The sequence below is a fragment of the Jaculus jaculus genome, chromosome 4 (genome assembly GCF_020740685.1).
Source record: "Jaculus jaculus isolate mJacJac1 chromosome 4, mJacJac1.mat.Y.cur, whole genome shotgun sequence".
NCBI lineage: Eukaryota > Metazoa > Chordata > Mammalia > Rodentia > Dipodidae > Jaculus > Jaculus jaculus.
Window position 1 is genome coordinate 42,532,378 of NC_059105.1, and position 26,222 is coordinate 42,558,599.

The 26,222-nt window shown below is 38.8% G+C and overlaps 1 protein-coding gene across 1 annotated transcript in view; it reads left to right on the plus strand.

The window, feature by feature from the left end:
* The window catches only part of Boll (boule homolog, RNA binding protein), a 40,289-nt gene extending 23,828 nt beyond the window's left edge, over positions 1-16,461 (plus strand). The window contains exons 6-10 of the mRNA XM_045148255.1: positions 767-894; positions 9,986-10,057; positions 13,659-13,706; positions 15,490-15,618; positions 16,345-16,461. Of these exons, the coding sequence (XP_045004190.1) occupies positions 767-894; positions 9,986-10,057; positions 13,659-13,706; positions 15,490-15,618; positions 16,345-16,461 (494 nt within the window). The remainder of the gene's footprint in view (positions 1-766; positions 895-9,985; positions 10,058-13,658; positions 13,707-15,489; positions 15,619-16,344) is intronic.
* The last annotated feature ends 9,761 nt before the right edge of the window (positions 16,462-26,222 follow it).

A 26,222-nucleotide genomic window follows, 5' to 3' on the forward strand; every position in this document is an offset into this window, starting at 1 on the left:
TCAAAATGCAAATTGGTGGTCCCTACCTCAGACATACTAAATTAAAGTCTATAGAAATAGATCCCTGGAGTTTATATTTAAATAAACTAGGTGATTCCAGTTTATATTGAAATTTGAGAGACACTGCTATAATGGAAAGAACACTATGAGTTCTAGTAATTTATATAGCCTTGGCAGACAAGTAACCTAATTTGATTCATGTATAAATTTTCCACCATAACAAAATGATAAGTGAAATTTGGGGAGTTGTGTGTGTGTGTGTGTGTACAGACTGACCAAAAGAGAGGTGGAGCCTGCAGACTAGGTAATAAAGTTCTAAGGTTATGTTTTTAATAGCAGCAGTCATCATAAAGGGAGAGTGGAGATAAAAGAGTGAAGTCATAACTGAATAAATGCTTGCTAATATAATAGTAAAGCCAGAGAATGAGTAAGAGGAAGCACCAAGTCTTCAGGGAATCTCCTCCAGCCTCTCTGCCTCTATCACCTTGGAACATTTACAGAGGTCTAGTGAGGATTTAGAAACTGTACTGCTGATAATGTTTAGGTTCTCAAAATTATACATAACATGTATTTATAAAAATAGTGATCTATCTGATAATCTGAATTATTCTGCATCTCATTAAACTGGCATTAGAATCTGAATGGGGCTGGGAATTATAACTCAGTTGGTAGTGTACTTTTCCAACACCACATAAAACCAGAAATGGTTATGCACGCCTCTAATCCCAGCACCATTTCAATTTTTATTCTTTAATCTTTGTCTTAGGTTCCAGTATAATGCCAGCTGCTGGAACAATGTATCTAACAACCTCAACTGGATATCCTTACACTTACCATAATGGTGTTGCTTATTTTCATACTCCAGAGGTAACTTCTGTCCCACCACCTTGGCCTGTAAGTAATTTTATTTCAGAAAAAATTTCCACCTATTACTACCAAATTTATTTGTTTACTTGAGCGCATGTGCATGTGTGTATGTGTATGTATGTGTTTATAGACACACCACAGTATCTTGCCACTTTAAGTGAATGCCAGATGCTTGTACTGCTTTTTGCATCTGGTTTATGTAGATGGCTTAGAAATTGAACCCAGGCCAGCAGGCTTTGCAAGCAAGTGCCTTTAACTGCTGAGCCATCTTCCCAGCACCTTCTACCAAATATTTTAAGTGTTTGTTCTTTGTGTGACTTTTTATTTATTTATTTGAGAGAGAGAAAGAGGCAGATAAAAAGAGGGGGAGAGAGAGGGAATGTGTATGCCAGGGTCTCTAGCTGCTGGAAACAAACTCCAGACACATGTGCCACCTTGTGCATTCTGGTTACATGGATCCTAGGGAATTGAACCTGTTCCTTTGGCTTTGTAGGAAAGTGCCTTAACCACTAAGCAATCTCTCCAGCCCTGATTTATTGTTTGTTTGTTTGTTTAATTTTATTTATTTGCAAGCTGAGAGAGAGCATAGGTGCTCCAGGACTTCTTTTCACTGCAAATGAACTCCAGGTGCATGTGCAAGTTCGTGCGGCTGGTTTTGTGTAGGTGCTGGTGAACTGAACCCTGGCCTGCAGGCTTTCCAGCCAAGTCCCTTTAACCACTGAACCATCTCCCCAGCCCAGCATTTGCTTTTTGTATATATATTTCAAATACAACTAAAACCTACCCTACTGTCCAATTTTGACAAATGTTAACATTTTGCTGTGTTTATCATAAGTTTAAATAATTTAGGCACACCATATAATATAGATTTGCTTTAAATGTTTCATTATCAAAACTCTGTGCCTATATGTTCAGCTTTATTTTAATAATTGAAAACGAATATTGTGCAACTTAGTTTACTAATAAAATCAAAATTTTCTAACAGTAAGCTTCCGAAGTGCCAAGATTTAAGGCATTTACCACCATGCCTGGCTCTAAGTGCACCCCTTTTTAGGAAAGGAAAAATAGAGCCAGGCGTGGTGGCACACACCTTTAATCCCAGCACTCGGGAGGCAGAAATAGGATTGCCATGAGTTCAAGGTCACCCTGAGACTACATAGTGAATTCCAGGTCAGCCTGGGTCAGAGTGAGACCCTACCTCAAGAAAACAAACAAAAAAAAGAAAAGAAAGGGAAAATATGGGCTGGAGAGATAACTCAGCAGTTAAGGCACTTGCTTGCAAAGCCTGACAGCTTGGGTTTGATTCCCCAGTACCCACGTAAAGCCAGACGCACAAAGTGATGCATGGAGTTCATTTGCAGCAACAAAAGGCCCTGGTGCACCCATTCCCCACACATACATTTGCAAATAAATAGTATTTTTTAAAGAAAAAGGAAAGTATGATATGAAAGGGAAGTGTTGAAAAGAAAAATAAACATTGATAGGCAAATAAGTTTAGGATGTGAAAATTGATACTTCTACATCTGTGCATATACAACACTAGGAAAAATTTGTGTTCCCCTAGTATACTGTGGTCCAGACTAGAATATACATAGAATTGGAATTTCACATTCATAAAATTTTGGCAGATAGCTTTAGAAAGTGTACCACTTTACACTCTAGCGATGGTATATGAGAGTGTTAGCTCTTAAGATTACCAGTCTTGTCTTTTTTGGTTTTTGGTTTTGGGTTTTTTGAAATAGTCTCACTCTAACCCAGGCTGACCTGGAATTCACTATGTATTCTCACACTGGCCTTGAACTCATGATGATCCTTCTACATCTGCCTCCCGAGTGCTGGGATTAAAGGTGTGCACCACCACACCTGACAAGATTACTAATCTTTTATATTTTTTCCAATTGTTATTATACAGTAGCCTTAATTTTACTTTTCATTTGTCTAATTACTGGTAAATTTGAACATTTTTTTATATATTTATTATTCCTTCCTATTTTTTCTATCAGTTGCCTACTTATATGCTTTGTGCATTTTTCCTATATGAGTGATCTGTGTTTTTCTGGAGTTCATTACATGATTTTGTACATTATTAATTTATTCTTTCAGTTTATAGCTTCTCCATTGACGTTTTTCTTATATAAAAATGAAAAAGATATGATTTTGTGTTCTTTATTTAAATGTTGACAAGTGAGTTAATGTTTCCCTTTACAGTTTAAACTTTTTATCATGTTTTTAAAATAATTTAATTACAACAATATAGATAACCTTTTATTTTATTATTGTTCTAATGTTACTGTTCCTGCTTTTCACAGCTAGATCTTAAAAGTATAACTCCTAGCCGGGCGTGGTGGCGCACGCCTTTAATCCCAGCACTCGGGAGGCAGAGGTAGGAGGATCACTGTGAGTTCAAGGCCACCCTGAGACTCCATAGTGAATTCCAGGTCAGCCGGGGCTAGAGTGAGACCCTACCTCAAAAAAACAAAACAAAAAAAAAAGTGTTACTCCTGTGTTAAACAAATCTATCCCCTTTGTGTCTTGAAATGAGTTCTATATCAAATGCCAAGTGTCTGGTAGTGGGTCTGTTTCTGAGCCCTTATTTGTTTACCCTGCCCAATTGTTTTAATTATTATGACTTTATAATGAGCTAGCCTTGAATTCTGATAGGACAGATGCTCTGCTATGTGTGTACATACACGTGTGTGTGCGTGTGTGTGTGTGTGTGTGTGTGTGTGTGTGTAGGTATATGTGCATTGTTTGCATTGGATGTAGAGACCAAAGGACAATCTTAGGTATCATTTCTTGGGTGCTAACCACATGTTTTGAGATGACCTTTCACTGGCTTGAAACTCACCTAACTAGGCTAGATTGGCTGGCCAGCAAGCCTGAGATCTGCCTGTCTCTGCCTCCTTCCCCCACTCCCCCCAGCTGGGATTACACACACACACCACTACACCTTTTTTTTAACATGGATTCTTTGGATCAAACTCAGGTCCCCATCCATATAAGGCAAGCACTTTGCCACCTGAACTATCTCCACAAGCCAGTGTTTATTTTATAGATACAATTTTTATAATTCAACTTGCTTGGTACTGTGAAATTCCCATGTTGGTCTTTCACTACATTTTCATTCAATATGAAAGTTACTTTGGGGCATTTAAGTATTTCATAATCCTGAGTCTTTCCATCCATGAACACAGTACATCTCTCCATTTGTTTAGTTCTTCTTTTATTTCCATCTATAGAAAAAAAAAAAAAAGGTTATCTTTCTTCAAAAAGAGTTTGACAAGTCTTTTGTTAGCTTTCTTAACTCACCTATAGTTGAGTGCTTATAAATGTTACTTTTTTAAAAGTCATATTTCCTAGTCGTTTATGACCAGTGTATGGTATTTTTTTTGATTTTTCAATGTTGATATGGTACCAGTAAACCTGCCAAAGTTTGATTTTAGGCAGTCGTTTATGATTGAATGTACTTTTATTTCTTTCTATTCTTTTCTCAGTTTTTTCCTCTTGATTATACACTGAAGTGTTTCTGTTATAATATTGATATGAGGGGCTGGGGGAGGGAGGGAATTACCATGGGATTTTTTTTTATAATCATGGAAAATGCTAATAAAAACTTTTTTAAAAAAAGAGAGAGAGAGAGAAAAACAGAGAGAGACAGAGAAAGAAGTGGACTGCTTGCCCCTTGGAAGACCTCCAGACACTTGTCACTTTGTGCACCTGGTTACACCTGCGTAGGGGGAAGTGATCGAGGTCAGCAGGCTTTGTAAGAAAGTGCTAGTAACTGCTGAGCCATCTCCTCAGTCCCATTTGTTTGTTTGTTTGTTTGTTTGTTTGTTTGTTTGTTTTTGAGGCAGACTAAACCTGGTACTCACTCTCTTACTCTGTAGTCCTAGGCTGGCTTCGAACTCATAGTGATCCTTCTACCTCTGCTAGAATTAAAGGCATGAGCCACCAAAAAAATTTTTTTAATTAAAAAAATATATTGATATGATAACTTTGTCTTGAAAAAATACATTCAACAATTCGTCATTGCACTTTACATATTTACAAATACATGCATGCATGTACACATACATGTGTGGAGTTGAGAAAATACTCCCTTTTGCGGTTTTGTTACATTTTAATAGTACGTTTTAAGGATGTCGTTTTAGTGTCATCAGCAACATCAAACAAAGGAACTGGATACTCCAAAGGCACAGAGTGCTGGCAAGCAGATTCTTAACATTTGCATGGCATGGAGAAGATGGGCTTCTTGCCTTTTGAGGAACTCCCACTCTGGAAAGTCACAACTCAGAGCTTAAGAGTTCAGTGAACTCTATCTGACCGCAGAGATACTTGTATATCCATGCTTATTTCTGCTCTATTCACAATAGCAAGTAAAGGGAGGCCTGTCTATCAACAGATTGTACACAATGGAATTGTATTCACCCATGAATAAAAATGAAATTTTGAAATTTGAGGGAAAATCAATGGATTTGGAAATTACTATATTAACTGAAGTAACCCAGAAGATAAATATCATATGTTCTCTTATGAGATCCTAGCTTCTAATTTTTCTAAATGTGTATTTCTGTGGGAGAGAATGTAAGTATAATCATGAAAGTAGAAAGGGGGCCACAGGAAGAAGATGGAGAGGGTAACAGAATGCATGTGACATGAAAGCGGAAAACAGAATCCTGGAGCGCACGGGTGCAGAAAAGTGCAGGGAGGGAGGAGAGGAGGAGGGTAGGAGGAGCCCAAACATAGCATCACGAAAGCGCTGTGATGACGCCTATGACGTTGTATGCTGACTTTTAAAGTGCAAAAATAAAAAGAGTTGAGTAAACAGGGAAGCAATTTAAGGTAAATTCTTCATACCCTAGAGTTATTATGGACTAAATTATTTTGACATTTGGAATTAAGTCCAATCAAGATAAAAATAAGGGTAGGTTTGGTCGCAAATTCTTTTGGATTCATGCAGTTTTTATTAACCTTCATCTAGGGGACAGAATTGACCCTAGATAAATTGAGATCTGATATGCAAGTACTAACAATTGTGGTTACTTTTTTATAAAGTAAATATATTGAATAGTATGTTGAAAACTATTACACTAGACTAACAATAGGTCAAGTAGCCAGGTGTGGTGCCTCACAGCTTAACTCCCAGCACCCAGGAAGCAGAGGTATGAGGATCACTGTAAGTTCGAGGCCACCCTGAGACTACGTAGTGAATTCCAGGTCAGCCTGAGCTAAAGTGAGATCCTACCACAGAAAACCAAAAATTAGCCAGGCGTGGTGGTGCACGCCTTTAATCCTAGCACTTGGGAGGCAGAAGTAGGAGGATTGCAGTGAGTTGGAGGCCACCCTGAGACGACATAGTGAATTCCAGGTCAGCCTGAACTAGAGTGAGACCTTACCTCAAAAAACAACAACGAAAAAAATTTTTAAGATTTTTTTTCAAGGCCAAGTACTTACAATGCAGTCACCGCATGCAATGTTCATTTAAATGAAAATATTGAAACATGTGAGTTCTATATCTAACCCACAGAAAACCTATTACAAATCTTAGTGTCCTTTGTCTCAAATATCCACCTCATGTTACTTTTACACCTCATTGTTACGTCAAAAGTAATATAAATGGTAGGGGCTGGAGAGATGGCTCAGTGATTTAGGTGCTTGCCCACAAAGCCTAATGAGCCAGGTTTCATTCCCCAGTGTCCACATAAAGTCAGATGCACGAAGTGGCAAGGTGTCTAGAATTCCTTTGCAGTGACTAGAGGCCCTGGCACACACATTCGTATTCTCTCTGTCCCTCTCTCACTCGCTCACTCTCTCTGCTTGAAAATATATAAATAAAAATATTTAAAAAAAACAAATGGACAATTTAAAATAGGCTGAGAACTGCATGTTGTCATATGATTGAATGTCAGTAGCAATCTTATTTGCCTTTTTTTTTTTTTTTTTGCAAGAAGAGAAAGGGAGGGGGAGAGAGTAAGAGTAAGAATGATAGAGAGGGACTGGGCATGCCAGGGCGTCTTACCACTGAAAGTGAACACCAGGCACATGTGCCACTTTGTACATCTGGCTTTATGTGGATGCTGGGAAATTGAACCCGGGCCCTCGGAATTTGTAAGCAAGCAGGCTTAATCACTAAGCAATCTGTCCAGCCCCTGCCTATGTTTTTGTTTGTTTGTTTGTTTTGTTTTTTTCAAGGTAGGCTGTCACTCTAGCCCAGGTTGACGTGCAATTCACTATGTAGTCTCAGTGTGGCCTTGAACTCACAGCAATCCTCCTACCTCTGCTGGGGTTAAAAGCATGAGCCACCACACCTGGCTTAACACCTGCTTATGTTTAAAAAAATGTCTCTCCAGATTTTGCATACTCATCACTCTAAGAACACGTATGTAGGTTTTATGGCTCACATTTAGCTGTCAGGCAAATAGCAATTGTTCGTGCAGTATCACATTAACATTCAATTATTTTTAGACTATGAAATTTTAAACAGACCAAGCATGACGGTGCATTTCTTTAATCCCAGCACTCTGGAGACAGAAATAAGAGGATCACCATGAGTTCAAGACCAGTCTGAGACTACAGAGTGAATTCCGAGTCAGCCTGGGCTAGAGCAAGACCCTATCTTGAAAAACCAAACAAAAAAATATGAACAAATGATTCTTCTTTTCCTCATTCCACAAAGATATCTTGCCCAGGATTCAGACTGTAACAGAAGGGTTAGTGTACTGCCCAATATATTTCATACCAGTCTTCTCAATTCTGATGCTGAATAGTGCTATTCCTGGTTTTGATGGTAGCATTAGTAATAAAATACCAGACACTCTAGCAGAGAAAGTTATCAGGAGGCCCTCCTCCAGCACTACTGGCTTCTGCATCCTCACATTTCAAAATCTCTTCTTCATTAGGTGGGGCAGGGTGAACCTCAGCCTGGAATTCTTTGTTGTATGTTAAGACATTTGTTAGAATTGGCTCCAGCTTTTCTTTGGGTCCTCCACTTTAAATTCTTGAGACTGTGGACTAAAAAGCTCATAGTTCCTAACATGCTGTTGTTTTGTGTGTGGTTTGCTTTGGTTCTTCTGTTAAGTCAGAATTGTTGTATAGAGCTTAGGCTAGTTTTTATAGAGATTTTGCCTCCCAACAGCTAGCCTCAAGAGTTGAAGTTCACACCTCCTAAAGTGATGCCCAAGCAGTGTAGCAGACTCAGGGTTACCTCCTACATGGCCAGTCCCCCATCAGTCCCCTTCACATCCTCTTCCACTCCTGCCCCAGCACGGTCCAGCTTTATCTGCTCACAAACAAGAATGGCTCCCAACATGGCCAGATGTTCCCCAAGAGGCATAATTGCACATGGTTAAAAACTACTGTCCTACATCATTTAAAATTTACTTCTATTCTATATAAAATATGTTCTATATAAAAGTTTTTAATCGTAAAAAGGTAGTTAAGCCAGGTGTGGTGGTGCATGCCTGTGATCCCAGCATTTGGGAGGCAGAGGTAGGAGGATTTCTGAGAGTTCGAGGCCACTCTGAGACTACATAGTGAATTCCAGGTCAACCTGAGCTAGAGTAAGACCCTACCTCAACAAAAAACAAAAATTTAAAAAGACAGTTAATTTTGTAAAAATATGTTTCTGTTTCTGCTGAGATTGTTTTTTTTTTTATACTTTAAACTATAAATGTAGTAAATTACACTATTATTTTGTAACATTAACCTGTGGTACAACTTTATTAGCATATTAAAATCTGTGAATTACATAGTGCTGTATATTCAGCTTTGGGGATGATTTTATCTATGTTGAAATACAACTTGTTTTTTTTAAAAATTTTTTTGTTTATTTTATTTATTTATTTGAGAGTGACAGAGAGAGAAAGAGGCAGGTAGAGAGAGAGAGAATGGGCACACCAGGGCATCCAGCCACTGCAAACGAACTCCAGATGCATGCACTCCCTTGTGCATCTGGCTAACGTGGGTACTGAGGAATTGAGCCTCGAACCGGGGTCCTTAGGCTTCACAGGCAAGCGCCTAACCGCTAAGCCATCTCTCCAGCCCAAAATACAACTTGTTTTATTAATTATCTACTGTTAAGTAATCTGTTTAAAGGCTTACTCTGTAACTGAATAGTCAGATGTTACTTATATTTCATTTAGACGTCATATCACAAGTTTTGGGATAATTAACTCATTTAAATATTAAATTACTAAAATAACATATTTTGACAGATGCTTCAATGAATAATATGTTTGCTTTAATTGAATATATAATAAAGGAATAGCATATTGATTTTTTATAAGCAGTGGGAAATCAGGTATGAGTATGCATTCAGTTCTATGTACTCTGATAAGCATTGCCTATTTCTAGTTTCCACGGTGAGCATAGCCATATCACACTAAGTCCAGATGCCATTTTCCTAAATATTAGACCTCATTTTCATACTCTTTAGAGGCAGTAAATTTCAGGTAATAACTTTTCTGATTAAATAACAGAAATAAAAAAATTATGAGCTGGAGAGATGACTCAGCAGTTGCAAAGCCTTGCAACCTGAGTTTGATTCCCCAGGACACACATAAAGCCAGATGCACAGTAGCACATGCATCTGAAGTTAGTTTGCAGCAGCTGGAAGCCCTGGCATACTCTCCCTCTCTCGCTGTCTCTCTATTTATCTATCTATCCCTTTCTGTTTTAAAATTAATTACTTGAAAATATTTTTTAAAAATAAAATTTGTGGTAGTTTCATAAATGTTTAAGTACAGTTGGCAATAATTTCAATAAGAAGTAGCAAATAGCATTTTTTAATCTTTTTGTGAGAGAGAGAATTGGCGCACCAAGACCTCTAGCAGTTGAACTCCAGACTCATGCACCACCTCGTGCTCATGCGCGACCTTGTGCACATGTGTCACCTTGTGCATCTGGCTGACATGAGTTCTGGGGAGTCAAACCTGGGTCCTTAGGCTTCACAGGCAAGCACCTTAACCAATAAGCTATCTCTCCAGCCCATAAATAACATTTGTAATCATAAACTATAAGTTTACTAGGATTAGTAACAATTTTAAATAATTGTTATTGTAAATTATTACAGAATTTTACCTAAAGTAATTTTTCTGTCTGTCTCCCTGTCCGCCCATAGTCACGTTCCATATCTAGTTCTCCTGTGATGGTAGCTCAGCCTGTCTATCAGCAACCTGCATATCACTACCAGGTAGGCATTAAATTACAATTATAATTTCTGGGCTGGGGAAGTAGTCCAGTGGTAGAGCACATGAGAAACTCAGTTTGATCCTCAGTACAACAACTGATACTTTCAGTCATTTTTCAGATAATTTGCTTTTTTTTTTTCTTTCTCATACAACTGACTCATTAGAAAGAGGAAGCTAAATCTTGGCAGTAAGTTTTTCTCATTATTTAATTAGAGAACTACACAGTATTACATAAGAAAATGAATTCAGCCGCCTTTCAACAAATGTAATGAGCTCTGATTTGTTCTCCTAGTTCAGATTTACTCTCAAAAGCCTTTGCTGGACTCTAGTGCAGCCCTGTGGTAGAGTGTTCTCTCTAACATATACAATTTCCTAGGTTCCATTTTCAGTGCCAGGAAAAAAAAAGTCTTTAAAAATAATTCCCATTCTCTGTACTGTCTCCTCTTTCCTTCTCTTAAGAACTTTGACTTCTATCTATAATCTAACAAAATCTCTCTAAACCTAAAACATATTTACTCCTGAAGTCAAATAACAGTCCCAGTGTATTCCCACAAGCTGATTTTTTATTACTGCTCATTTTTATCATGTATAATACAATATATATTTTTGAAAACAAGCAATATAACAATCTGAGCATAGCTTCTCCAAGAAATAAATAGGAATGGCTGGGGAGCAGCCACCATCTGAGGTAGGTGACAGTGGGAAGGCATTGAAGTGTCAGGACCAAACACAACACTCTGGAAAGCAGAGCAGGACAGGATGTCCCTTTATCAGGTGGATGACCCAGCTTGGAGTACAGACCGTATACAGCCACGGAGAGTGGAGATATATCATGATGACAGAAAAAGAAAATTTCAGAAAACATATATTGTAGTTTTAATTACAAACAGACAAAATATTTAAAAGAAAAGAAAAGAAACCAGAAAAGTTTAGGAAGTGGGTTAGGGAGAGGGGAGTGCACTCTAGCAGATAGACTGGGTAGAAGCGGTTTGGCAGAAGAAAGGGGTGGAAACCAAGAAAGAAAGTAACAGACTCAGAAAACACACCTGAACCTGGATCAGTGAGGAATGGATGCGCAGTCTGACTGGACAGGAGAAAGCGTAGCTGATAGGTACCAGGGAAGTGTGCTTTTCTTCCCTGGAGTCAGTTGTGGAGCAGTAGCAGGAAACCACAGCTCTGGGAATTTACTCTCTTATCAGAGAGCATCAGCAAACATCAGGAGCTTATCCACTGAGTGCTGGGACTAGCTGCCTTGAAGAGTTGGTCCAGCTATAGAGAAAGATTTTGAGTCATAGAATTTCATGTGGTAGGAAATTCATGAGACCCATAGAGGGACATCACTTCTCATGTGGTTGGTCAAGTGGGGAATCTAGCTACCTAGTGTCCTGCGGGCTAGAGGAGGAGTGGCAAGTGAGTGCGTGCAGAAGGTAGTTGCAGAGCCATAGTGCTGGTCATTCCGTATCCATACGTCTTCCCCATTACAGGACTTGAGGGCATCAAGAATTAGGACCTGTTGGTGGAATGCTTAAGTCTACTCCATCCAATCCCAAGAGGTCAGACAGATGACCACTAAGAATAATATCCAGTGGCTTTGTCCACAAACCATGTTTCTGGAAAAACAAAGAAAGCCAAATAACATGGGCTCACTGGGTGGGACCAAAGTGGCCAGATACCTAGACTCTGCACTCCTGCACACATGAGTGATGTTATGATCACAGGTGATAAGAATGTTTATTTTTTTATTTTTTTTTTATTTTATTTTTTTTTTTTAGGTAGGGTCTCACCTAAGCCCAGGCTGACCTGGAATTCACTATAGTCTCAGGGTGGCCTCAAACTCACGTTGATCCTCCTACCTCTGCCTCCTTAGAGCTGGGATTAAAGGCATGCACCACCACATCTGGCATTTTAATTATTTTTATTTCATTTTTCTTTTCTCATTTTTATCTTTTCCTATTGTCTGCTTTGCTATACATATCATTTATTGTACTTTGAATGTAACATGTCCCCCATAGGCTCATGTGTTCAAACATTTGATCCTCAACTGGTGCTGCTATTGGGAAAGACTGTGACACCCTTTTTCTCTCTTTTGTAATATTCACTAGTTTTATTTCTCTTAAGTTTTTTCATTTCAATGGTCATTAAATAATATCTAAATATCATAATATTACCTATAATTCTTTAACTCTCTAATATTACTTGAGCTATGGTAGTGATGATTTATAAATTGGCCATTACTGTGTTTTCACAGTGAGATTTTCTGTCAGTTATGTTTGCTTCAGCAGTTAGTTCTCTTCTCTCAGAGTTGTTGAAGATTGGGCCCAGTGCCTTGAGCACACTGGGTAAGTATTTGGCTACTGACCCATAGCACAGTGATGAGAAACTGCACCTCAGCTTTGCCATAACCTACTCCTTCCTAAACTTCACAAATACCTCTCAAATCAGTGACTTGGCAACAGATATACAGTCACCATGCAGAATCACAAAACATGAAGTAAGTTGTTATGACCCTTCCAAAGGTTAACAATTCCATTTCTCTTCCCACAAAAAGATCAACTCCAAATAGGTCAAGGACCTCAGTGTAAGGCCTGAAACTGTGCTATGCAGGGCGAAGGCACAGCAAGGCAAAGGAAACCTGGTCCCATTGCTTTAAGCAGGCTGATTATGTGGTTGTCTTAACTTCAGGGCAAGTGACAAGTCAGGAACTTAGTGGAAAGGCATCTCACAGCAATATTCTCAGAAAAGTTATTTGTAAGGTTCATAAGAAATATTCACACGGGCTGGAGATATGACTTAGCAGTTAAGGCACTTGCCTGCAAAGCCTCAGGATCCATGACTGACTGACTCCCCAGATTCCACATCAGCCAGATGCACAAGGTGACGCAAGCACAAAGTTGCATGTGTGCAGAAGGTGGTGCACACATCTGGAGTTCAATTGCAGTGGCTGAGGCCCTGACACACCAACTCTCTCTCTCTCATTAAAAAAAAAAAAGAACTAAAAAGAAATATTCCCACAGTTCTTTCCCATAGTTCATTTCCTGATGGATTTTTTTTTTGGTGTTTTTTTGAGGTACGGTCTCAACTAGCCCAGGCTGCGTCACTTTGTGGTTCCAGGCTGACCTCACACTCACGGTGATTCTCCTACCTCCGCCTCCTAAGTGCTGGGATCAAAGGCGTGCACCACCACGCCCAGCCATAGTATAGTACCTTATTTCATTCTTATAGTTCATTCCTGTAGTTTATGATTTACAGTTTCTACCATCCTGTGGGTTGTATTGTCATTTCCTTGATGGCATTTTTATAAATTTTCAAAAACTTTGACAAAGTCTAGTTTATCTACTTTTACTGTTGTTGTTACTCTGTTATTTGTAATTTTTAAATTATAACTCTGAAAATATTGCCAAATTCAAAGTCACAAAAATTTGTACCTATTTTGTTTCTAAGAGTTTTATCATTTTAACTTTTACATGTAAGTCTTGTATCCATTCTCAGTTAACTTCTGGATGTGGTTCAAGAGTTCACCTTCATGCTTTTACATGGAAATGTCAAATTTTAGGCCTTGTTTGTAACCTGAATAGTGTTTTCATTTGTCATTTTATATTTTAGGCCTCAGCACAGTGTCTACCAGGACAGTGGCAGTGGGGTGTTCCCCAGGTAAATACTGACTTTCAGTATCAAATCTAAAAATCCTGCTTTCACTATATTCTTGTGAAGACTCCCTAAACAAAGTCAAGAAAACTAGGCTGGAGACCTTCTTCATATGTGAACTGTGATCCATTTAACCATTGTGTTCTCATTTCCTCATTTTTAAAATGTGTGTAATTATTCTATACTATTGCAGTTTCTCTTCCATGATGTTTTAGAAATATTAAATGAGATCATATAAGTAGGAAAGATTTGACTTATGCTCCTAAATAAGTACAAGCTAGATATCTCTTATCTGAAATGCTTGGGACCAGAACTGTTTTATATTTTGCAGTTTGGAAGATTTGGGGCTATTTGCATAGGCTTTACTGATCAAACACCTGAACTCAAAATCTCCAGAATAGGGCTGGAGAGATGGCTTAGCAGTTAAGCACTTGCCTGAGAAGCCTAAGGACCCCAGTTCGAGGCTCGATTTCCCAGGGCCCACGTTAGCCAGATGCACAAGGGGGTGCACACGTCCGGAGTTCCTTTGCAGTGGCTGGAGGCCCTGGAACGCCCATTCTCTGTCTCCCTCTATCTGCCTCTTTCTCTCTCTGTCTGTTGCTCTCAAATAAATAAAAATTAACAAAAACAAATTTTAAAAAAATCTCCAGAATACTCCAGAATCTGAAACCTCAGAAACAGAGACAGTCAACCTCTACTCTGTATTCTCTTTTCTAACAAAGAATATACAACCAAATATGTTATTCTGGAGCCAGGGGAGATGGCACCACAGCAAAATGCATTTGTTTACAAAGCCTGCTGGCCCAGGTTTGATTCTCCATAACTTATGTAAAGCCAGATGCAAAAAGTGCACTCATTTGGAATTCATTTGCACTAACAAGAGGCTCTGGCACATCCATACACACATATGTGCATACAAATAAAACTTTTTTTTGTTTTGTTTTTCGAGGTAGTGTCAGGGTGGCCTTGACTCTGTCAGCGATCCTACTACTTCTGCCCCCCACCACCAGTGCTGGGCATGTGCCACCACACCTGGTCCTTTTTTTGTGTGTGTGTGTTTATTTTTATTTATTTATTTGAGAGCCACAGACAGAGAGAGAAAGAGGCAGAAAGAGAGAGAGAATGGGCATGCCAGGGCTTCCAGCCACTGCAAATGAACTCCTTGTGCATCTGGCTAACATGGGTCCTGGGGAATCAAGCCTTGAACCAGGGTCCTTAGGCTTCACAGGCAAGTGCTTAACTGCTAAGCCATCTCTCCAGCCCCTTTTTAATTAATTTATTTATTTTTATTTATTTATTGTAGACAGTGAGAGGGAGAGAAACGAGAGAGAGAATGGGCATGCCAGGAGCTCTAGCCACTGCAAACAAACTGCAAACTCATGCGCCACCATGTGCATCTGGCTTATGTGCAACCTGGAGAATCAAACCTGGGTCCTTAGGCTTTGCAGGCAAGCGCCTTAACTGCTAAGCCATCTTTCTAGCCCTATATCTGCACTCTTATCTGAAAGCATTTGTGAAATTCTGAGGAACTTAGAATTTTTAGTACTTAGCTGTGATAAATTTCCTTAATAATGCCTACACAATTGAATAAAAAAGTGTTCTAGAAAAATCAAAGAAAAAAATCTACACAATTGAAATTTGTAACAACCCATAGTTAGTAGTCTGTTGATTCTATGCTATTCCTAAAATTTTAGAAAGATGGGAAATATATTTTTTTCATCTGTTAGGTAAGTCATTTTAGTTTAACATAATTAGCCATATCTGAATGAAAAATATTATTTTGTTTTAGTCTCCTGCCTCTTCTACTCCATTCTTGTATCTGCAACCTTCTGAAGTTATTTACCAGCCAGTAGAAATCGCACAAGATGGTGGATGTGCTCCACCTCCACTGTCGCTGATGGAAGCTTCAGTTCCAGAGGTATTTATCCATCTTTTTATTTTTTCACTACTGGACATTGAACTCAGGGCCTTGAATATTTTAGACAAATGAGCTATAAGTCCAGAATGTAATTGGTCTATCATTACCTCTTATTAACATTTATTTTATTTTATTTGTCCAAGACCATCATTAAAATCATTCATCTTATGTTCGTTTGTAGTTCTTCCCCATTTTTTTATGTCTAAGAATGCTTCATCTTAAAATCCTTTATTAACTCACTCTAAGTCACTCCCCAAATCTCCTTGAAAGTTGCATGGTATCAAATCTTGTTACCTTCTCAGTTCTAATAATCTGTCAGTTAAAAGGATCCAATTCTTAAACCAATGAAAAATCATAAATTCTTTCTTTAAAAGTATAAATAGAATTTAAAACTACAAATTATAAATATTATCTTGTCTTTAAATTACATCCTTCATCACCTCCATCACATCATGTATGAGTCTTTTTTACCTCAATATAATAATTGATAGGCCAATCCATTTTCCTGCAAAGTTCTATCATGCGTATATACCATATCTTTTATTCATTTGTTGATGGACATCTAGGCTGAGTCTATTTCATTGCTTTTTATCATGTGGAACATTTTCCCTGTCTATTGTGTAACAAAAGGTGTAGTACACTGTGAATGATGAATAAACATTTTGGTTAATAAATGACAATAATACCTCTCACTTTCTCTTCCACCCCTCCTCTCCATCTTAACAGCCTTATTGTGACCATGGAGTTCAAGCAGCTTATCACCAAGTCTATGCTTCAAGCGCCATTGCTATGCCTGCACCTGTGATGCAGCCTGAACCGATTAAAGTAAGAAGTTTGTTTTGATTTATTTTCTGTTTTCCTTCTATTACACTTTAAGTTTTTCAAATTTCTGCTTAGAAAGGGGAAACTGGATATTTTTATCCAGATTATGATGAAAGATAAAGAATTACTGAATTCTTTTGTGTGAAGGAAATAATTTCTAAATTAATTTTAATTCCTATTAACTAGTCTAGAAAAAGCTATAAAACATATGATTAAAACTTTATTTTTAGCCAGGTGTGGTGGCACATGCCTTTAATCCCAGCCCTTGGAAGGCAGAGGTAGGAGGATTGCTGTGAGTTAAAGGCCACCCTGAGATTACATAGTGAACTCCAGGTCAGCCTGAGCTAGAGTGAGACCCTAACCTGGGGGTGGGCAGGGAGAAGCTGGGCATGGTGGCACACACTTTTAATCCCAGCATTTGGGAGGCGAAGGTAGGAGGATTGTCATGAGTTTGAGACCACCCTGAGAATACAGAGTGAATTCCAGGTCAGCCTGGGCTACAGTGAGACCCTACCTCAAAAAAAAAAAAAAGAAACTTCTTTTTGAGCCAGGCATGGTGGTGCACACCTTTAATCCCAGCACTTGGTACATAGAGGTAGGAGGATCACTGTGAGTTCAAGGCCACCCTGAGATTAGAGTGCAAAACCCTACTTGGGAAAAAAAATTGTGGTAAAATATGCATAACCAAAGTTCACCATTTTTTAAAATTTATTTATTTGAGAGTGACAGACAGAAAGACAAAGAGGCAGATAGAGAGAGAGAATGGGTGCACCAGGGCCTCCAGCCACTGCAAAGGAAACTCCAGACGCATGCGCCCCCTTGTGCATCTAGCTAACGTGGGTCCTGGGGAATCAAGCCTTGAACCTGGGTCCTTGGGCTTCACGGGCAAGCAGTTAACTGCTAAGCCATCTCTCCAGCCCCAAAGTTCACCATTTTAACTATTTGAATTGTATAATCAATTCATGGTCATTAATTACATTAACAATGCTGTATAAATTATTGCCACTATTTTCAGACTTTTCTGTCACCACAAGTAGAAACTGTTCTCATTAAGAAGTAAATCCTGGGCTGGAGAGATGGCTTAGCGGTTAAGCGCTTGCCTGTGAAGCCTAAGGACCCCGGTTCCACACTCAATTCCCCAGGACCCACATTAGCCAGATGCACAAGGGAGCGCACGTGTCTGGAGTCTGTTTGCAGTGGCTGGAGGCCCTGGCGCACCCATTCTCTCCCTCTCTCTCTCTCTCTCTCTCTTTCTCTCTCTCTCTCTCTCCCTCCCTCCCTCCCTCCCCCCCTTTCTCTCTGTCGCTGTCAAATAAATAAATAAAAATAAACAAAAAGATTTAAAAAAAAAAGAAAAGAAATAAATCCGCCAAGCATGATGGCTCACACCTTTAATCCCAGCACTGGCGAGGCAGAGGTAGGAGGATCGCCATGAATTGGAGGCTACCATGAGACTACATAGTGAATTCCAGGTCAGCCTGAGCTGGAGTGAGACCCTACCTCAGAAAAAAAGAAAGAAAAGAAAAGAAATAAATCCTTCTTCCCCTTTTCTTCTCATATTAGTCTCTGGTAACTTTTATTTTACTTCTGTCACTAATTTTCCTACTCTAGATATTCCACATAGTATTACCTATGTCAGTTATACATAACATTTATGGAGAGATGAAAACAGCTAATGATTCAGGCCAAAAATACTTATCTAGTTAGATCCATATATATATTTTGGGCTCCTGCTGTGTAGCAGTGAATTGTTCCAGTTCCTTTTGACTGGGTCTCCTAGAATTGATAGTATCATAACTAGTAACTGATTAACTGTTTGTAAGGCAATATAAATTTTGTGTACATTTTAGCTTTGGTAAGGTAAGAAGGCACACTTTTGCAATAAAATGGTAGAGATCTGCTATTTCACATGCATATTTATGTTTCTGATCCATCCTATATATTGAACTCAGTACCAAGAAATTCTACATTAAAGAGCCTCCCCAGGGCTAGAGAGATGGCTTAGTGTTTAAGATACTTGCCTACAAAGCGTATGGACCCAGGTTCAAGTCCCCAGTACCCAGTACCCCTGTAAGCCAGATGCACAAGGTGGCATGCATCTGGAGTTCACTTGCAGTGTCTAGAGGCCCTGGCCTCTTTCTCTGTCTGTCTGTCTCTCTCTCTCTCTCTCTCATGAATCAATAAATAAATAGTTTTAAAAATGAAAATAAAAAAAGAGCCTCCCCTGAGGGAGAATGAAAGAAAGTACTGGAAGGGGTTTTATTATCAAAATTCATGTATGAAAATTATTGATAAAAAGTTTTTAAAAGTAAAAATAATGAACCTCCCCACTCCTTGTGCCCCCTGCCCCCACTGCCACACACTGCCATGAATACTCATTGCACCCCTCACTACCTTCAACCATTGCACCTTAAACAGAAAATGAAAACCACAATTTGGGGGCTTTGAATATTGATCAGTGGTAGAGCATTTGCCTAACATGATTCTATTCTCAGCCCCACAAAACAAACACACACACAATTTTGGCCTCATGTCAAAACCTAGAGTGTTACTGAACTTCATTTACAGAGACTTCATTTTTAATATTGTTAGAAAATCTTTGAAAACAGGCTTCCTCTTCAGATGACTTTTATTTTCAGTTACTAATACATATCTCTGTGTGTGTGTGTTCGTATATTAAGAGGAGCTATCACAGGTAATTGAAGCTGTAGCTTGCATAATACAAACAGAATAGTGAGTTATAACAGGATAGGAGAAATTTCCAAACAATGTGAGTGTTAAACATTCCTAAATCAGGGCTGGACAGATGGCTCAGCAGTTAAGCTTGCAAAGCCTGCTAGCCTGGATTCAGTTATCCAGTACATTTTAAAGTCTGATGCACAAAGTGGCCCATGCATCTGGAGTTCATTTGCAATGGCAAGAGGCCCTGGTGCACCCATACTCACCCACCCCTTGCACATGTGCATACAAGGTAGATAAAAATGTTAAATTAATTCCTTAAAAAATTCAAAATCAGGGCTAGAGAGATAGCACAGCAGTTAAGTCACTTGCCTGCAAAGCCTAACAACCTGGGTTCAGTTCCCCAGTACCCACATAAACAGCCAGATACACAAAGTGCCGCATGTGTCTGAAGTTTGTTCGCAGCAGCTGGAGACCCTGGTGTGCCCATTCTCTGTCTGCCTCTGCCTCTGTCTGTCTGTCTGTCTGTCTGTCTGTCTGTCTATCTATCTATCTATCTATCTATCTATCTATCTATCTATCTATCTATCTACCTACCTACCTACCTACCTACCTACCTACCTACCTATCTCTCTCTGCTTGCAAATAAATAAAAATATTTTTAAAAAATTTGAAACCAAGACTGGAACATGGGGCTATTAGAAGTTTCATACTTCTTTTTATGTTTCAATCAAAGATGGATGTTTCTATGCATTTTATACCCCATTTTTTTTGGCAGTGCCGGCCCTTGATCCCAGAGTCTCATGCGTCCTGGCAAGTGCTCTACTACTGAGGTACCATACTCAATTTTTCAAGGTGGAGTGCAGTATACAGTTATAATTAGTATTTTTCCTTAAGTGACTTAGTGTCTCAATAGAAAACTGTGCCTGCTCAGGGACAGAAATGCTGAAGACACTTCCTTAATTGTATAGAACTGAACAGTGCCATGGAAATGCTTTACATGTTTTACTGAGTGGCAAAGTGTCCACTTGTGTTTGTGATAATTCGTATTATAAACATGGACATCTTAGTGTGTAAATTTTGGTATGGCATTAGAAATATCTTTGTAAGATATATTAGACCATTTTTAAAATATTAATGAGGGACATTTGAAATATTTGCCCTTTTTCCTTTGCAAATTTTCCCTAATACCAAACACTTGAGGTCTTTTTCAGAGTTTGAGCCGGGCATGGTGGCGCACGCCTTTAATCCCAACACTCAGGAGGCAGAGGTAGTAGGATCACCATGAGGTCAAGGCCACCCTGAGACTACATAAGGAATTCCAGGTCAGCCTGGGCTAGAGTGAGTCTCTACCTCAAAAAACCAAAAAAAAAAAAAAAAAAAAAAAATTGAATCTGTTGTTTTCATAAGTTTTATAAGTTTAAGTCATTTTTTGTTTATATATTATTTTATGTTTATATATTTTTTGACATTTTAAAACTAATGGGAAGGTTAATTAATTAATAGAAATTAATTTTCACTTGAGTAATTTAACATTAATTTAGTGTCTCAATAGAAATTAATTAATATGAATACTAAATTACAGTTAAACAGTAGTAAAAATCCTGGCATGCTGTTGCACAAATGGGTGACTATGATTCACAATAAGGTACTGTACATTTAAAAAAAAGTAGAAGAAAAAATTTTGCATGGTGAACAATAAAGAAATGGTAAATGGGGCTGGAGAGATGGCTTAGTGGTTATGGCAATTGCCTGCAAAGCCAAAGGGCCTCGGTTTGATTCCTCAGTGCCCATGTAAACCAGATGCACAAGGTGATGAATGCATCTGGAGTTCATTTGCAGTGTCTGGAAGCCCTGGTGCACCCATTCTCTCTCTCTCTCTCTTTCTCTCTCTCTCTCTCTCTCTCTGTCTCCCTCCCTCTTTCCCTCTCTCAAATAAATAAATAAAAATAAAATAAAGTATTAAAGACATGGCAAATGTGCCGGGCATGTGGCACACACCTTTAATCCCAGCACTTGGGAGGCAGCGGTAGGAAGCTTGCTGTGAGTTCGAGGCCAGCCTGAGACTACATAGTGAACCTCGAAAAACCAAAACAATAAATGGTAAGTGTTTGAGGAGACACACATACTTAATTAACCTGGCTTGAGCACTGCACAATGTATGTATGTGCAAAAACAGCACATAATACTATAGTAATATATATATTTTTACATTTTGTGTACTAAAATAATTTACGTCTTTTTTTGTTTATTTTTGAGGTAAGGTCTCATTCTAGCCCGGACCTAGAATTCACTATGTAGTCTTAGGGTGGTCTCAAACTCATGACAATCCTCCTACCTCTGCCTCCCAAGTGCTGGGATTAAAGGTATGTGCCACTACATCCAGCTTTAGTTCATAATTTGAAGAAGATATTTAACAGATATTTAACTATTAAAACTCTTAATAGTTATACTTCTATGAAAATTAATTTGGCTGTATCCCAAAGAAAGAATTTCAGATGTTAAAACTATCTTGAAGCAACAATCTAAAGATTAAAATAGAGGCCGTGCCAGGTGTGGTGGCACATGCCTTTAATCCCACCACTCAGGAGACTAAGGTAGGAGGATCTCTACAAGCTCGCAGCCAGCCCGAGACAACAGAGTGCATTCCAGATCAGCCTGGACTAGAGTGAAACCCCAAAAAGTCCAATATATATGAAAGCTCTTGTTTTTCAGAAACTATATTGACTACAAACCACAAGCTTCATACTCTTATCAAATCACATACAGAGCAAATATAAAGAAGAACAATATAGTGACAAATGCTTTTCCTTAGGGCTGTTGAATTCCCTCATTCAGTGGTCACATTGTAGAAAGAGTTAAGTTTTTTGTTGTTGTTTTGGTTTGGTTTTGGTTTTTCCAAGCTAGGATGTCACTGTAACTCAGACTGACCTGGAATTCGCTATGTAGTCTCAGAGGGGTCTCCAACTCATGGTGATCTTCTACCTCTGCCTTTCAAGTGCTGTGATTAAAGGTGTGTGGCACCACGCTTGGCTGAAAGAGTTATGTTTTAAAGACAACAGATCAAAGCCATATCACCAGTGTCAGAATTATCCCCACTGAACTAGACTATTTGAAAAAAGCGAAAGGATAATAATTGTGTAAATATGTGCATGTTGAACCATTATCTTTTTTTTAAGTTTTTAGTTTTTAGAGGTAGGGTCTCACTCTAGCCCAGGCTGACCTGGAATTCACTGCATAGTCTCAGGTAGCCTTGAACTCACAGTGATACTCCTATCTCTGCCTCCAAGTACTGGGATTAAAGTCGTGTGCCACCACACCCAGCTGAACCATTATCTTTTAAACATAAATATAAAATTCCAAAGCACAAAGGGTGTGAGTAGAAAATTATAAAGTATTTCTGTTTCCTTACATCAATATGTGTGTCTAATAAAATTGCTTTTATGGGCTGGAGAGATGGCTTAGTGGTTAAATGCTTGCCTGTAAAGCCTAAGGACCTCGGTTCAAGGCTCGATTCTCCAGGACCCACGTTAACCAGATGCACAAGGGGGCGGCGCATGCATCTGGAGTTCGTTTGCAGTGGCTGGAAGCCCTGGTGCACCCATTCTCTCTCTCCCTCTTTCTCTCTCTGTGTGTTGCTCTCAAATAAATAAATAAAATTTTTTTAAATTGCTTTTATAAGAACTCGGGATAGAAAAGAAGGAATGCAAAAGAGTATAACCCAATAGGAATATGGCCAGTATGCAGTATGTTCATACAATAAAGTTCTCAATTTAAAAATAAGAACTCAGGGGCTGGAAGATGGCTTAGCCATTAAGGCACTTGCCTGAAAAGCCTAAGGACTCATATTCGACTTTCCAGGTCCCACTTAAACCAGATGCACAGTGACGCAAGCACATAAGGGGTCACCCACGTCTGGAGTTCGATTGTAATGGCTGGAGGCCCTGGTGCACCAATTTTCTGTCTCTCTCTCTCACTCTCACTCTTGTTCTCTCACATAAAAAAGGCCAAGTCTATTGGGCTTGCCTCAAAAAAAAAAAGAGAGACAGCTCAAGAGGAATTATAATTTGAATTTACTTTTAGGTTAAATATATGTTTTATTTAACACCTATATAAAATAGCCATCCATTTGCATATTAAAGATAATGCTGAACCACTTAACAAACTATGAGAAATGTATTCTGACCAATGAAACACACACCTAGTAGCTTGTATATATCTTACTCTTTGGAAAGACAGAATGATTACCTCTGGCTCAGAACTCCGTAACATGTACACACCTAAAACTTGCCAACTTTCTCTACAAAAAGATTCTACTACCTCTGTCTTCTTCCTCACCATGCATTTTTTTCAGGAATTATTGTTACCTCTTACTAATGAATTTACAGTAAAATTTCCTTGTGTTCAGTAAGACCTAAGCACTCAGGAGACAAGGATACAGCATAGTGTTTGGAGGGCAGAAACAGGAAAAACCTGCGATTTGAAGCTTCCTGCACAGGAGGGTACACATGTTTATGTGCTGTCCGTACTGAAACAACAAGCAGCCTTCAGGTCTCCAGAACAATATTCTTTTTTAGTTACAAAACTAGGCAGAAAAAAATATTCACCCAGTAAGACACTAGAAGTTGCATAGGTTCTGTGTGTATAAAGCTTTCGTATTGATGAAAGTCTAAGACAGTAATACGAATCAAGGTCTTATGAAGCAAGCATATTTATCATGGGTAGGTCTCCATGCAAGAGTGAGCTTTGTGAGAAAAATGCTTGCATATGACAATACATTCAAGGCAGAAGTGAACAGCATAAATAGATGCCCCTCAACTTATGATGAATTAGATCTTAATAACCTCATGATAACTTTAAAATGTCATGAATTGGCCTGGAGAGATGGCTTAGCAGTTAAGGCACTTGCCTGCAAAGCTGAATGACTTAGGTTCAATTCCCCAGGAGTTCATTTATAGCAGCTAAAGGCCCTGATGTGCCCATTATATCCCACACTCTTTCTCCCTCTCTCTCGCAAATAAATAAATAAAGATAAAAATTTTAATGTCATGAATTAAGAATATATTTAAGGGCTGGAGAAATGGCGTAGCACTTAAGGTGCTTGCCTCTGAAGCCTAAGGATTCATGTTTGACTCTTCGGGTCCCACATAAGCCAGACACACTGTGATGCAAGCATGCAAGGTTGTACATGTGCACGAGGTGGCACACACATCTGGAGGTCAATTATAGTGGCTATAGGCCTTGGTGCTCTAATTCTCACTTTCACTCTCACCCTCTTGCATAAAGAAAAAGGCCAATTATTCTGCCCCTCCCTCCCCCCCCTCTCCACATATATATATATATTTAAGCCAGGCATGGTGGCACATGCCTTTAATCCCAGCACACAGGAGGCAGAGTAGGAAAATTACTGTGGGTTAGAGGTCACTCTGAAACTACAGTGAATTCCAGGACAGCCTGGGCTAGAGCAAGACCCTACCTTGAAAACCAAATGTATGTGTGTGTGTATCTCCAACTATCTAATCTCATAGTTTAGCAACTCAATACATTGTAGAATGTCAATGGTACCCTTAACATAAGAGTTTTCTATTCTTTTTTTTTTAAATTTTTTTATTATTTATTTATTTGAGAGCGACAGAAACAGAGAGAAAGACAGATAGAGGGAGAGAGAGAAAATGGGCATGCCAGGGCTTCCAGCCTCTGCAAACGAACTCCAGACACGTGCGCCCCCTTGTCCATCCGGCTAACGTGGGACCTGGGGAACCGAGCCTCGAACCGGGGTCCTTAGGCTTCACAGGCAAGCGCTTAACTGCTAAGCCATCTCTCCAGCCCAAGAGTTTTCTATTCTTTTAGAAGCAGAATACTTTTAATTGCAGAAATCCAAAGACATTTAAAATTTTCCTACTATCACTCCTCCAAATGTATGCACCAAGTTAGTATATCTTTGTATTGTATTGTGCCAGAATGTTTGGTTTTACATTTTTCTACTTAAATTGCTGGTGGGTTCATGCAGTGAATTTTGACTGGAGATTAAGATAGAATTTCCAACAGATTTTTTTAATTAATTATTTATTTATTTGAGAGCATCTGGCTAACGTGGGATCTGGGGAACCGAGCCTCGAACCGGGGTCCTTAGGCTTCACAGGCAAGCGCTTAACCGCTAAGCCATTTCTCCAGCCCTCCAACAAATTTTTTATTTTTTTAATTTATTGTCAAGGAGGGAGGGAGAGAGAGAATGGACATGCCAGGGACTCAAGCCACTGTAGATGAACTCCAGATGCAAGTGCCACTTTGTGCATCTGGCTTTATGAGAGTACCAGGAATCAAACCCAAGTTGTTAGGCTTTGCAGCCAAGCTCTTTAGCTGCTGAGCTATCTCTCTAGCCTGTCCAACAATCTCTGAAATGTCCCTAAACATACTTCTGCCATGTTATACTATATATTTATGTGAAACAGACATCTCAGTATTGATAATAACAATAAAATGAAAATATTGACCAACTCTGAAAAATGTTAAAGATGCTTTAAATCCTTCAGTATAAAATATCCAGCCATGAATTCATTCTTTATATAAAAATAAACAAGCACATCCAACTTGAGAAATAAGTTTATAATTTTTTAATCAAAATTTGAAATGAGGGGCTGGAGAGATTGCTAAGTTGTTAAGGTACATGCCTGTGAAGCCCAAGGACCTAGGTTCAATTCTCTAGGTCCCACATAAGCCAAATAGATGCACAAGGTGGCACATGCTTCTGGAGTTTGTTTGCAGTGGCTAGAGTACCTGACATGCCCATTCTCTCTTCCTCTCTCTCTTTTTCTTTCTCTCTCTCTAATAAATAAAAATAAATCTTTAAAAATATTTTAAAATGAGAACTATGATTTCTGTTAAATGCGTGTGACTTTTGTACCATCTTAAAGTCAAAATATTATAAATCAAACCACTATAACTTACAGGCTCTGTATATTCTAGCTCAATCAGTTTCTCTAAAATAATTATGGAATTAAATTTTAATTAAATGCATAATTTAGTTGCAGCTGTGAAGAAGATATGTAGATTTACATCTTACTGTCTTTGCTTTTCCTAAGATGTTAAATCTAAGATGACCT